The 14,276-nt window shown below is 35.7% G+C and overlaps 2 protein-coding genes across 4 annotated transcripts; one reads left to right on the top strand and one right to left on the bottom strand.

Moving 5' to 3' along the window:
• Nucleotides 1-1,218: 1,218 nt before the first annotated feature.
• ATGRIP (Golgi-localized GRIP domain-containing protein) lies at nucleotides 1,219-10,997 on the top strand. 3 transcript variants are annotated; one of them, XM_023684308.2, is made up of 22 exons: nucleotides 1,219-1,458; nucleotides 1,715-2,166; nucleotides 2,276-2,391; nucleotides 2,955-3,124; nucleotides 3,710-3,803; nucleotides 4,476-4,562; nucleotides 4,650-4,730; nucleotides 5,003-5,128; nucleotides 5,634-5,742; nucleotides 5,831-5,910; nucleotides 6,932-7,060; nucleotides 7,140-7,240; nucleotides 8,193-8,326; nucleotides 8,443-8,540; nucleotides 8,636-8,755; nucleotides 8,854-8,878; nucleotides 9,008-9,066; nucleotides 9,505-9,576; nucleotides 9,651-9,698; nucleotides 9,811-9,916; nucleotides 10,071-10,129; nucleotides 10,554-10,997. In XM_023684308.2, exons 2-22 carry the CDS (start codon nucleotides 1,722-1,724, stop codon nucleotides 10,656-10,658), a joined length of 2,364 nt encoding a protein of 787 aa, XP_023540076.2. In that variant the 5' UTR covers nucleotides 1,219-1,458; nucleotides 1,715-1,721; the 3' UTR covers nucleotides 10,659-10,997. The 3 variants fall into 3 exon arrangements, with proteins under 3 accessions (XP_023540076.2, XP_023540075.2, XP_023540077.2); XM_023684307.2 differs by having other exon boundaries at nucleotides 1,540-2,166; XM_023684309.2 differs by lacking the exon at nucleotides 1,219-1,458 and having other exon boundaries at nucleotides 1,995-2,166; nucleotides 2,284-2,391.
• Nucleotides 10,998-12,222: 1,225 nt separating this feature from the next.
• LOC111800399 (Pyridoxal phosphate (PLP)-dependent transferases superfamily protein) lies at nucleotides 12,223-13,867 on the bottom strand. Its single transcript, XM_023684075.2, has one exon. The coding sequence runs from the start codon at nucleotides 13,770-13,772 to the stop codon at nucleotides 12,492-12,494; it is 1,281 nt and encodes a 426-aa protein (XP_023539843.2). The 5' UTR covers nucleotides 13,773-13,867; the 3' UTR covers nucleotides 12,223-12,491.
• Between the last annotated feature and the right edge of the window lie 409 nt (nucleotides 13,868-14,276).

The following is a 14,276-nucleotide window of genomic DNA, read 5'->3' as shown; positions in this document are numbered from 1 at the left end:
TCATTTGCATCATTTAGTTAATAATTATCGATTAATAATTGTCAACAAGTAAATTACTTTTTTGTATTATTATTATTATTATTACTATTGTTATTATATATTTAATTGGAAGTATTTCATTTGAAATTTAAATTATTGGTTAAATAATTATGTGATGTTAAATATGTTTATGGTAGCAAATTTGTCGCATTATATTTTTTAAAATTATCGATGCATGTTCTTTCTTTTTTAATTTAATATGTGAAAAGTGGGAGGTTTAAACTTTTCACAGGTCAATTTAACGTATATATCTTAATAATTAAATTATTATAAGATTAAAGCATATATATATATAGTTGAAGAGATATTAAGTTAGAAAGAAAGAGATATTTATTGTATTTATTTCTATTAAGAAAAAAGAGCTGTGATACTTATGTAATTGGCCAAAATAGACCATATTTACTAGATTTGGGTTTGAACTGTTACAAATGGTATTGAGCCAGACACTGATGTGCAATATCTACTAGCTTTGGGCTTGAACTGTTACCAATAGTATTGAGCTAGTTGGGTGATGTGCAATATTTACTAGCTTTGGGCTTAACTGTTACAAATGGTATTGAGCTAGACACTAGAAGGTGATGTGCCATATTTACTAGCTTTGGGCTTGAACAGTTACAAACGGTAGAGCCAGACATGAAGTGATGTACAAGTGAAGTGTTGGGCCTCCAAAAGGCATGTTTTAAAGCTGTCCGATGGAAAATATATATTAATAGTTGGTTTGGACTGTTACATTTGAAATTTTAATGTCGTAATTTTTTATTTTGGGTTTAATAAATATTAACCTATTAATTTTAATTTTCATATTTAATAAATTTGTAAATATTTTAAAAATATAAAATTAAAAATGGAATTTTTATATGTAATAACATAACTTTTATTCTTATATTTAATAAAATTTTAAATTCTAAGAACGGAGAAAAGACACCAGAATAAATTGAATTTATGGACCTATTAAACATAATTATATAATAAATATACACATTATATTAAATATTTAGTAAAGTTTTTAAATTTTAAGAATCTATTAATCTGAATTTTATAAAATTAAAAGTTTCAATATCATATATTTTTTAAAGAAATGAATTTGAAATGAAGCATACGTAAAATTTAATAACTAATAATTTAAGGAGAATGAGTGAAATTGTGAAATGAAAACGAGAAGTATAAATAGAGATGCAGTGAAGTCGCTCGCGGGAGGAATAATTACCAAGTAGAATCCGGTTCCAGCTGACGCTCATCGGACGTTTCCGATGAAAGAGTGGCGACCAACTGAATTTTTCTGCTAGCGTCTCATCTGCAGCGGACAGATTTATCAATAACAAATTCAGCGCCACAGATCTCAATCTTTCTCTCTTTTGCCTCTTCCCGTACCCGCCGTGATAGATCTCCGGCTGCCATTTTCTATCTTCTTGATACAAGGTACTGTTATTTCTCTAGACATTTATTCTCCAATTGCACGCTGTGATTTAAAGATCTCCGTTTTTTGTTTTCTTTTGTAAGCACGTCGAGTGCGGGAACGAGGTATGATCTGGATTTTGTTCCAAGATTTCTGTGATTCGGCAACGAAACTGCTGGAGTGAATAATTGTGCAGTGCGTTTCAATTGAATTAATTAGTCTTCGATTTTGTTCTTGCGGATTGATTTCTTATTTGGTTTGAGCGGTGAAATTGAGTAGTGGAACAATGTCTTCGGAGGAAGGTGATGTTAGTGAAACTCCGGGGACAATGTCTGAGGAGCTGAAATCCGGCGTGAACCATAAGGGCAATGGCCATGTTGTTGTGGAAGATAGGTTTTCTGATGGCGATAAATGCTCCGATGATCATGACGAGCTTGTACAAATGGTTATCGATATGAAATCTCAAAATGAATACTTAATGTCTCGGTTAGAAAGCATAAAAATTCTCCAGAATGTGGAGAATGTGCCAGAACGAACCGAAGAAATTGATTCGACAGATGGAGAATCCATTGATTTGAAGGAACTTCAAGAAAGAATTGAGTCTTTGAGTAAAGAACTTTTGGAGGAAAAGCAGACACGAGGAGCAGCAGAGCAAGCTTTGCAGCATCTCCGAGAAGCCGATTCAGAAGAAGATGCAAAAGTTCAAGAGCTTTCTGCTAGGCTGGTCGAAGGTCCGATCTGACCTGAACGTAAATTGTAATTGGTTGAGATTGTTTTAGAATTTTCAAAATGGAAACTTCTTGCGTTAATTTTATAGCAGATAAATGTTTTTTTATGTAGCTCAACAGAAGTTGGAGCAAGAAATAAAAGAACGTGATGAGAAATATTCTGACCTGGACTCAAAATTTAGCAGGCTGCATAAACGTGCAAAACAGCGTATTCAAGATGTTCAGAAGGTGTTTGCTGTATTCCTTGTGCTTATTTAACTGTATCCTATTGCATCTTCTATCTACACTGTTTTTGAGATCAAAGTTTTATGATTACCATGTCAGTAAGTGTGTGGGAACTTCTAACAGAGGATTGTATATTTCTGTTACTATTCTTGCATATCCGAGCAATTTCTTAGATGTATGGATTACCTTGATCTTTTTGTGTTTTATTCGATTGGTTATATTCAATATAATGCATGTGTTTTGGCGAAAATTAAATGCTTTATGTTTGGCCAAATAATCTGTTAAAAATGTTGTATCAAAGCTGAAGTATATTATTCTTAATTTATCTTGTAACTTTTTCTTAAGAGATCATTTTATGTGTCTCATGTCATTTTTTTTCAAACTGAAGAGTAACTTAATCCTGTTGCTTTTATGGGTCAAGTTGTTCTTGCAATGTTGCTTCCAGTCTTCTTCCTTCTTCTTTATGTTGGAGGGGAAAGGAAGGTGTATTTGTAAGACATCCAAGCGTGTACATAAACTTTGAGAAATCACTTTGCTTGTTTTGATGGTATGCTTAAACCTTGCAGGAAAAAGATGACCTTGAGGCTCGATTTCGTGATGTTAATGAAAGAGCAGAGCGCGCAACATCCCAGCAGACTGCACTGCAACAAGAACTAGAACGCACTCGGCAACAAGCTAATGAAGCATTGAAAGCAATAGATGCAGAGAGGCAACAATTAAGAAGTGCAAACAATAAGTAAAATCTCTGTGACTTTTTATTTATTTTTATTATTATTATTATAACTTTATGGTTTGAATTTAGAAACTACCATGTTGAATAGTGTTTTTCTCTGTTCATGGCTGAGTGTCTGTTTGGATGATGAATCCTATATTATTAATATTTTCTTTTGGCCAAAGGGGATTAAGGTAGGAAATTATGATTTTGATTCCAAGTATTTTGCTAGCTACTCCATTTTCAGGGGACACTTTATGATTTTTTTAAAAATTATTCCAGTTTTTGTCAAATTCTCAATCTATCTTGCAGTAGGAACCCTGACTGTTGTCTCTATATGAATAATCTGTTTGGAGTTAAATTATGAAAATATCCTCAGATGCTTCAAATTCATATTGGCAGAAAAATTAGATTTTACTTCTAAATTTAGTATAGCAATTATGGGTGATTAACCTGGAACTTTTCTAGATAATAGACCATTTTTTCTAATAAGAACCAGATGCCGCTGACTTTATCTGTTGAACCAATTATAATAGTTTAATAATTTTATACGGTCAACTATATTATGTTTTTATAATTCTTACATGTATGGACATCGCTAATGCACAGGCTTCGAGATAACATAGAAGAATTGCGACACTCATTGGAGCCTAAAGAAAGTGCAATTGAGGCATTGCAGCAGTCCCTTGCGGAGAAGGACCAGGTATTATATTATGCTTTGTGTCGGAAAGCTTTTTGACATCACTCTCACTGTGTAAAAAAAATATTCTAAATCATTTTAATTATTGACCTTATCATTATTGTATTTTACCAATTTCTCATGATAAGAACTGGATGATGGTCAATGGTTTACTAATTTTATGCGCAGGGGTAAATGTAATCCTCAAGTATTTAGAAAAAAATTTCTGTAAAAAATTAGGATTTAGGATTAGGGGAAGACTAAGAATTTTCAAAAAGAGTAACTTCTGTAAGTAAACGTATACTTTAAGTATTTGGCCCAACAAAGTGAAAAAAGGACATATTTTCAATACCTATGCAGCCATTGCTTGGAAGACCACCAAAACTGTCCCAACGAAGTAGTAAATGCACATCCTTTGAAGGCATAACAAAAATTGAGTTTGAATAGTAGTTTAGTCTGTAAAATGAAACCATAATAGATGAATAAGTGATTAAATGACTCCTGCATCGTATCAAAAAGAAGAACTAGATATTAAATTGAAAATTCATAATTAGTGTTTTTCTTTATTATAATTTTACTTTCCTGATTTATGAATTCATCAAATACCAAAATTTCATTGATACCTTTACTTTGAAATAACTGGAGGGCTTTTGAAATATTTATCCTACAACGATGTGTTTCAACTCTGTGTTTCAGATGCTGGAAGACGGGAAGAAAATGCTTCAAGCTGCTGAGGAGAAAAGGCAAGCTTCACTAGCTGACCTTTCTGCAAAACATCAGAAGGCAAGGCATATATGTTGAATGAATTTCATGCTTTCTATTCGTCCTATTATCTTCCAATTATCATCTGTGTTTTTTGTTTTCATCCAGAGCTTGGAGAGCTTGCAAATGCAACTTTCTGATGCTTTATCTGATAGAAATAAAGCTACAGAAACGATTTCTTCTCTACAGGTAAGAGTTAATTCAAATTGTAGTTTATCTATGATGCACACACCCCAGTTATTAAATGAAAAAAAGGACTTAGCTAAGAGGTAGTGGATGATTCGACAAGGAAGGAAGGGGCGGGTTAATTTCTTAAATTGTACCTAGACAAGGCTTGTAATGAAAGTATAAGGGAGTTAGTTCTGGTTGCAATATAATTCTCCTTTTTTTATACCGTTGTGTGATAGTTCTAAATTTTTATTTTTGCCTGTTAGTGAAGATTGTAAGAATATATTTTCCAGGAATTAGTTGCGGAGAAAGAATCAAAGATTGCAGAGATGGATGCAGCATCAAGTGGTGAGGCAGCAAGACATAAAGCTGCTACGGAAACTGTAAAAGGAGAGCTTGCTCACCTGAGAAATGAACATGTAGGCTCTTTGGTTTGAACTTTGAACTCTTGAAAATTTATCAACGTCATTCTCTCTCTTCTGCAAATGAATTAGGAACGTTATATACTGAACTTTTTTACACATTCCGTACCACTACCATTTTGACTCTTTAGTTACGTTCTTTTGCAAACACTTTATTTAGTTCTGTAGCCACTAAAATGTTCTCTATCAATATTAAGGACTTGACGGGCAAGATGTTCATGAGAATCCATGAGGATGAAAGAAAGGAAAAAGATTGCTTATAACATGAGCAGGCACATTCAGATGGTGTAACTTACCTCTTTATTTTATGTTGTGGATAAGATTGCCGAGGTTGACATTCTTCTGATATATTAGTTTATTTTAGAGAATACATGTTGATCTGACTTGCGTTTTCATCTCTACCTTATTCTTTTCACAATGGTTGTCACGGCCTTTTTTAGGTTCAGTTTGAATGCAAATTTCAGCTTTATAATCGTAGATTCATAGTTGTATAATGCTACAGGAGAAAGAAAAGGAGGTGTGGCAAGCTTCTTCAGAGGCGCTTAAAATGAAGTTAGAGGTTGCTGAGAGCAATTGCATCCGTGCTGAAATTGAAGCTGCTAAAATGAGGAGTATGAGAAGAAGTCCTGTTGACTTTTGTTGATGATTCTTATATTGAAAAGAAACAGACAAAATGTTGCGTTCTTGTTTGTTGGGCAGGTCAGCTGGAACTGGAAGTTTCTGCAAAAACACGGATGTTGAGTGCGAGAGATGCTGAACTACTGACTATCAAAGAGGAGGTATGATAAACCACTAGAATCTGCGATCATTTTAATCATTCCAATTTACTTATCTATTTATTATTTTCCTTGTTGGTAACTCATTGAGCCGTTGAAGATGGTCTTACGAGCCTGGATGATGAGGCTGGCAATTGTTTTGGTATAGGGAAGATTTAGCAGATAGTAGGAGATAACGGGTGAGTATAGGAATAGGCATAGAAGATAATAGGTTAGTCTATTACAATTAATTGTTAATGGGCAGAGGCTAAAAATAATGGAACAGGGCCAGTCAGGTGTGAGGTTTCTATTCTGCCTTCGAGCTTGACTTGCTCAAGGAGGCTTCCAGGTTCCTCAGATTGTGATTTAGAATCTCTTTGCTATTGGTTTGTTTAAAACTCATCGGTTGTTTCATTACCTATATGATGAAATTTGGCTCTTTCTTGAATTAATTACCTCTCGCTTGACGAAAGAATTTTCAACTTGTTGCTCCTCCAGCCCTTACATTTGAGCACATTTGGAAGGCTAAAGTGCCAAAAACTTTCGTTATTTTTTTAATGCCATTTGATAGGTTCTGTTTATGGGATGAACTCCCACATATGTAATATTTCATATCTTCAATGAAATTTTTGTTTCCTACCCCAAATAGAAATGTGAAAAGATAAAATAATAGCATCTTTCAGAGGAATAGTCCTAGAGGTATGCTTGTTCTCTAATATTTTGTTGAGTAACTTCTTCCACTCTTTTGCATGCTCAGATTTCACTGTGCATTTCTTGTTCTCCAATATTTAATGAAATAGTCTTCGAGTGCTTCATTTTTTTTCTATTTATTCTTCATCTGATATCAGGCATTCCATCAATCTATCAGCAGTGACTGTTCAGTTACCTAACAAACCTAGAACCTGTTTTACCGAAGTTCGATGCTGTAACAGATATAAATTTACTATTTTTTTTACCCATAAATGGATTTTTTTAGTGATATTTCTTCCCTTCAACATCTACTTAAAATCAGAATTGGCTTGATGCAATTTCTTTATTCTTGCAGAGGAATCGCCTTGGAAATGAATTTTCTTCATACAAGGTTCGTGCTCATGCACTCCTTCAGAAGAAGGAAGCAGAGGTAGCCGCTGCTGTGGACTCTGACCAAATTAAAGCTCTTGAGGAAGCATTGAAGGTGAGGACACACCTAAAAGTAAAGTTAATAACCATGTTGATTTATGAGCTCTCTTCAATTATCAAACTTTGCATTATAGGAGGCTGAAAAGGAAATCGCGTTGGCATATGCTGAAAAGGATCAGTCTCAGCTAGATCTTCAAAATGCTTTGGAAAATAATGATAAAGAACTCCGAGAAAGGTAGTCTTATGCTTGAGATTCATTCTTTTAATTTTTCATCTTCTCCAGGACGGTTGCTACAAATTTAAATTGCAACTTCGGTAGCAGTTATACCACCTGAGGTTGATTTGAATGTTGGGTGCATTTAAAGATGTAGCATGAATGATTAGCGTCAGTTGCATGCCTCGATCGTGGGACAAATCAATATATACCATAGGTATTCACGTACATGGAACTGGGAAGATAAGACAACCACCAAACTTAATCGAAAGGAATTACAAAAAATCTCTCCAATTGACATTTATAAAGGGGAAGGTAGTTATCGATTGTTTTTATCTTGAACATTTAAGAAAGTAAACAAAAATAACCTGATGGTGGGCATAGTGCGTCCTCCCTGATGAAGATCCTCTATTTCTTTATAGTCATATTTCCCAAATTGATGCCCTAATTACCATAGTGAAAGCACTGTAGCCTTGCTTTTGGGTGTCTGTCAAGCACCTGATGAACAAAATTCTTAACACAAACAGGGGGAACGAATGGCACTTAAAGAAGATGTATTGGACATCCTGTCAATACTGATGAGAGATTGGACGATGGATAAAAATGTGAATTGCCGTTCTTCATTGTGCTTACGAAGAACCCACTGACCTGGACAGAGATAGGAATTCCCTTCGAATTCTATTTGTTTGAGAAAACCTAGAATTATACATTAGTAAAATGAAATGTATGAATGCCATCGAGTGTGATTTAATATTTCTCATGGATATCCCATTGTATTTTTAGGTGAGAAGGATTTCTTAGACAGCCCAAAAATATTCTGATGATGGCCAATTTTTGTCATTACATCTAAAGACTATTTTGTTTTATGTGTCACTTACTCACTTTGATCTATCCCCATAAGGTTTAGCCGAAGTTTTATGAGTTTGACAGCATTTTTAAGAAAAAGATAACATCTTAATTCCATTTGTAACAGAGATTCAGCCCTCAATGACGCTACGGAAAATATTAAGAGCCTGGAAAAGAGGCTTGAATCTGCTAATTTGCACCTTCATTCGGAAAAGGAAGCTTGGGAACATAGCCTTCAGAACTTGGAAGAATCATGGCGAAGTAAGTAATATCTGCAGTGTGAATGATAGTATTTCTTGGTTTTCCTTTACAGAGTGATAGAGTAGTATCATTAGTTGTTGCAAAGAAGATTATTTATCGTATCATTTTATGTGCAGTCAGATGTGAAGCTCTGAAATTTCAGTTTGAAGAATCCTCTAAGCAAGATGTCAAAAAGGAATTTGAAGAGTTGAAACAAGGGTACAGAAAGTTGAAGGCAAGTATTATACTTCTCTCTTGTTTTTTTGTTTCTTGTGACTTGTGCTAAAATAATTTTATCCTCAAGTTCTTACTTTGCTGTGCAATCTATAGGAGGAGCATAACTCATTCCGTGATCTTGCCGATAGAATGATCGAGGAAAAGGATACCGAAATTTCTAGGCTTTTAGATGATAATAAAAATCTTCGCCAATCTTTGGAATCAAAACCTCCCGTATGTTTATTTCTACTACTTTTGGTTGTAATTTTTTGAAAATTTTTATAGTGCTTTCTATACTCATTACTGACCCTTGTCTTCTATAATCATCTCAGGCAGATAAAATTGATAATACTGCAGGTAGGAATTTTTTTTTGTCCCTATTCATTTGCTGCTCATATTTGATACTGTAATAACCGAATGAAGTTGGACAATTGACTAAAACTGGCCATTGAAATCCTAACGTTCTTTTTCTTCAACTGGTATCAGCTACTCAACAACAAGGTTCATCAAATTTGAGCGCCTCCATTGCCGAACAACAGATTCTGGTATGTACAACGTTCTCTCATAAAAATGTGTTGTAACTTATATTTGTTTGTAATATCATTTTTGTAGTAGAAGTTTTATTAATTAAAATATATAGTCAAGTTTAAATTACATTATCCATTTCTCTCCTATCAAGGTGTCTAACTTGGAATTTTTCTTTTCTTTCTCTTACTTGTATATGTGACCCCATGGTTGCTTACTGCCATTGCTATATAAAATTTATGATTTTTTAAAATTAGTTTGCATGATTTGCCAATGTTAGCATAACTTGACTGATTTAGCCATATATCATCGACTAAAAGAGTAGTAGATTTGAATCCACACCTTTTACAAAAATAATAATAATACTTCTTTGATGTATTATTTTACGTGGAAGTAGCTGGATCTAAAACATAGTGAACTTATTCATGATTGTTTCCTATTTTTCGTCCCTTAACCAGGTTTTAGCAAGGCAGCAGGCTCAGAGGGAAGAACAACTGACCCAATCACAGCGGCATATCTTAGCTCTTCAAGTATTTGATTCACTGATTGAGATAATTTGTATTTCATTTTCTAGATTATGATTCTAATAATTCTGTATTTATAGGAAGAGATTGAGGAGCTGGAACGGGAGAATCGTCTGCATAGCCAACAGGTAAAACTAAGTCCAAATTGATCCAATTTTTAATATGTTTATAGTTCGTGTCATTGTAGATCTACTACTAATATTTTTGGTGTGAAATTTAAACATTATTTCATGGGTGTAGCAAGCAATGTTAAAGGCTGAATTTCGTGATATGGAAAGATCACAGAGGAGGGAGGGTGTAGACATGACATATCTGAAGAATGTCATCTTGAAGCTCCTAGAAACCGGTACAGTATAACTTTTTTCTGCTTTGAAAAAACCAATCCTTTTCAATTACTATCCTTGTTCCAATTTATGGGTTTAAATATTGATTGATATTAGGCTTTTATTTATTTTACACCCTTTTCACGTTTTCATGTCCTCAATTTTATCTCTTATTAGGTGAAGTAGAAGCTCTGCTGCCTGTGGTTGCCATGCTCCTCCAGTTTAGTCCGGAAGAGGTTGTATATGCTTTCTATTATATCATATCTCTATCCTCTGAATCATCAGTAAATATTGTGTTTTACTTTCTTAAATATGGCCAATTATCAAGAGCAGTTAGAAGAACCCATGGAACTGAAAGTAGAAAACCATTGTAAGGCTTATATTATAAGGATCACCTAAAATAATAGGAATATGATCATGTTTCAGAATTATTGACATGCTCTCAAAATTTGGTTGGTGGGCTTGCATTCCTAAAGTTTATACGAGTCTCTATAGTTCTAAATCTGTAATCAATTATGGGCATGAAAAATGAATACAAGGAAATGGTAATGAACTTTAACCCAAAAAAAAAAAAAAAACATTTTACCCTGGCCTCATTTTTTTTTAATAGTCACATCTCATCTATGGTGAATAATTTTGGTGGATGTGCTTATTATACAGACACACAAATGTCAACTAGCCTACCGATCTTCGGCCGATGTTCCTCCGAGCCCCGATTCTTCAGGATCTGCTCTCTCTCTCTTCTCAAGATTTGCATTCTCATGACAGATGAGAGGGAGCCTCTTGAAAATTTCTCAGCACTTTGCAGGTTCAACGTCTGCCACTGTGGCTTGAGCAAATGTTCTCTTCAACTGCCGGCAGACATGCAGAGTTGCCGTAACTGTAAGAATTCAGAACTGTTTCTTGTAAGAAACCATTCTTTCATGCCAAAATGAGAATCTACAGAGAATTGTTACCATATAGATTAAGATAAGATCTACATGGAACATGAAAGAGAGGGAGAGAAATTTATATTTATCTTCTGAGAGGAGGAGGAGGCAGGAGTGCTGTAATTTCATGAAAATGTTCTCTAATATATTATGCATGCAGTGATTTTTTTGTTCATAGTTTGCTGGCTACATTTGAACCTATTGAGGGATTCTTTTCTCCTTGTGTTTGGAAGTGAACGAAATTGATCACTTACAGGTAAATGAATTGAATTTAGTAGGCCATCGTTTTGAAGTTGGGTTGGTGGGGCAATCTGATTGGGATGTTTATTCAGATCTGGAGAGCTATTTTATTTTGTGTTTTTGAAAATTGCTGTCATGCCAAGAATTCTAAAAACTCTAGCAGCAGCCAGCTCGGCTGTCCAACCCTTCCTCCTCTCACGCATGCCATGCAGCCCTAAATGAGGCCAAGCTGCCTAGCAGGGCCACCGCTTCTTCTACTTTCTCCTTCTCCTTCCCGCATGTTGTGCGACCACCACTGCAGCCAACGGCACTGCTTCCCCACCTGCACCAGCGCCATTGTCACTGTCTCTTGCCTTCATTGACTGCTGCTCCAGGCACTGGCCAATCCCGAGACAAGGAAGATTGTCGTGCCTCTTTGCACACCACTCGCTCACCTACGTCGACGCCGTTGCCCAAGTCGTTGGTCGCCGTCGGTTGAAGGAAACGGTAAGTTTCACAAGACTCATTATTTTAAACTTGACGTGCTACCTAAGTTCAGTTGTGAATTTTTTGTACTACATTTGTGACATTGAATTAGAATAGAATTTGACATTTTCATAGAACAGTGAGTAATAAAGCCTTGGTTCCTTGGATCCTTCTATTATGTGTACTTTATATTGTCCTCAAGGTGGTGATTTGAATATAGGGTTTTGGTTTTAATTTTCCATCCAAGTCTTTTTTTCATTATATTAAATTAAATTTTAGAAAAAATCAAACTTCACTCTAAATTCATAAATTTTAATAAAAATAAAAAAATTTATTAATTATTTTTCATACATATGCTTAATGCTTTATAAATCATTCATATCACTCATAAAAATTACAATACTTCACAAAACATAATCAACTTGAATTTGGGACATTCATCACTCATAAAAATTACAATACTTCACAAAACATAATCAACTTGAATTCGAGACAGATATTCGAAATCTTAGGGAAAGACTAGATTTGTTATCTCTCAAACAACAAGGAGCTCCAGATTTTTGGATCCAAGAAAAATCTCTTTTGGATCCAAGAAATAGCTCGGAGATCTTCCATACAGGAGGGTTAAAAAAAAGGAAAAAAGTGTGAGCTTATTATAGAGTGAAATCCTTGATTGATATGGCAGCCTTTAGAAATTATTGACTCAAAAGCTTCGATTATTATATAATCATCAGCCTAAACTACTACTACTACTCATCTTTTTTCTGCAGAAGATCAAAAATCCTCATGTGAAAATTTATCTCAAAAACCCCACTAAACAACACAACTCCCCACCCCCACATTGGACAAACAAAGATCCAGCAGGATCACCAACAAAATAAAGAAACAAAACCCAAAACAAGACAAAGATCCAGCATCATTTCACTTCAGACCTGCAAATTACATCTCACATTGTATGATATTATCAAGCATGCCTTCCCTGGAATTCCTTCATGAAAGCAACCAATTTCTCCACTCCAGCCAATGGCATTGCATTGTATATTGAAGCTCTCATTCCTCCCACTGATCTATGTCCCTTCAGCTGAACCATCTTCTCCTTCGCTGCTTCCTTCACAAACTCACCTTCCAGTTCTGCCTTCTCTAGAGTAAATGGTACATTCATCAATGACCTCACCGACGGCTCGACCGGGCACCGGTAGAACCCGTTGCTCTCGTTGATTGCCTCGTAAAGGATCTCGGCCTTCTTCTTGTTCTTCTTCTCCACCTCCTTTAGCCCCCCCTGTGCCAGCAGATCTTCAAATACCAATCCACACATGTAGATGCCATAGCAAGGTGGGGTGTTGTAGAGCGACGAGTTTTCATGGTGGATCTTGTAGTCCAACATCACTGGAGTGATCTCTTGTGCTCCACCGATCAGATCCTTCCTGATGATTACAATGGTGACCCCAGATGGCCCTACATTCTTCTGTGCTCCTGCATAAATTATCCCAAATTTGGATATGTCCACAGGCTTCGAGCAGAAATTGGAGGACATATCAGCCACCAAGAGGCTCTTCGGATTTGGGTAGTTCTTGAATTCAACTCCATGGATGGTCTCGTTTGCACAAATATGCATATATTTGGCATTAGGGCTTTGTTCCAGATCCTCAAATGCAGGGATTTTGGTGTATTTTTCCGATTTGCCGGACCAAATTACCTTAGGTTTACAGTATTTCTGAGCCTCTTTGAAGGCCTTGTCGCTCCATGAACCAGTGACGACATAATCGACGGTGTCGTCAGGCTTACACAGATTCAAAGGGATCGCAGCGAATTGAGTGGTGGCGCCACCCTGCAAGAACAAAACGGCATAATCGGAGGGAATATCCAGAAGGCTACGGAGATCTGATTCGGCCTTCTGGATTATGGATGTGAAATCTTTACCTCTGTGGCTCATTTCCATAACGCTCATGCCAGATCCGCGCCAGTTGAAGAGCTCAGACTCAGCCTTTCTCAGGACAGTCTCCGGCAAGGTGGCAGGGCCAGCGGCGAAGTTGAAGACCCGATCATCGGAAGGAATCTGCGACGAAGAGGGACTTTGGATCCCGACAGAGGTGGTGGTGGACGCTACACAGGAGATTGAGATGCGCTTTGGAGAGGTAGAAGGGAGAGGGAGGGTGTTGAAGTGAGAGGTGGAAATGGAAGATTTGACATGGTGGCGATGTGGATTCTGAAGAAGAAAGGAGGTAGGGGAAGTAGTGGCCGCCATGGATGAGGAGATTTTGAGAGAAGGGAAGAAAGATTCGAAGAAGATGAAGAAGATGAAGAAGTGAGTCTGGTTTTTGAAGGAAAGGGTTTGGTGGACGCAACAATGGCTTCTTGAAAGTGGTTTTATAGGAGGAGGACGGGAGGGCTTTTCGCTCTCTTTGTTTGTTTGTTTTTTTCCTTTTTCAAGAGAAAGCTAGTACAAAGTATTTTGCTTTCTGGGTTTTTTTTTTTCTTTTTTTCTTATTAATATTTTATATTAAATATCACCTCATATTCTTAAAGAATATTTTTAATGGTAATTTTCTTATTATTATAATAAATACAATACTTTTCTTAAAATGGAATTCGAAATTCGAACGTCTAACCTCTTTATTCAGAGTACGTCGAACTTCGAACAACATCTAACTTCTTTATTGAAAGTACGTCGAACTTTGTTTAATAGAAATGCTCACATGGGTAAGGATGAAAATAACTTCTCCCTTTAAATTTTTCATTTAAATTTATG

The sequence above is a fragment of the Cucurbita pepo genome, chromosome 8, assembly GCF_057944985.1.
Source record: "Cucurbita pepo subsp. pepo isolate OVF chromosome 8, ASM5794498v1, whole genome shotgun sequence".
NCBI lineage: Eukaryota > Viridiplantae > Streptophyta > Magnoliopsida > Cucurbitales > Cucurbitaceae > Cucurbita > Cucurbita pepo.
This window is presented reverse-complemented; position numbering and strand designations above follow the sequence as displayed.

Coding starts and splice junctions, on each gene's coding strand:
- LOC111800399 (XM_023684075.2), bottom strand. CDS start 13,772: ATGGCGGCCACTACTTCCCCTACCTCCTTTCTTCTTCAGAATCCACAT.
- ATGRIP (XM_023684308.2), top strand. CDS start 1,722: ATGTCTTCGGAGGAAGGTGATGTTAGTGAAACTCCGGGGACAATGTCT. Junction 8,756..8,853: donor CTTTGGAATCAAAACCTCCC/GTATGTTTATTT, acceptor TAATCATCTCAG/GCAGATAAAATTGATAATAC. Junction 9,917..10,070: donor CTTGAAGCTCCTAGAAACCG/GTACAGTATAAC, acceptor ATCTCTTATTAG/GTGAAGTAGAAGCTCTGCTG.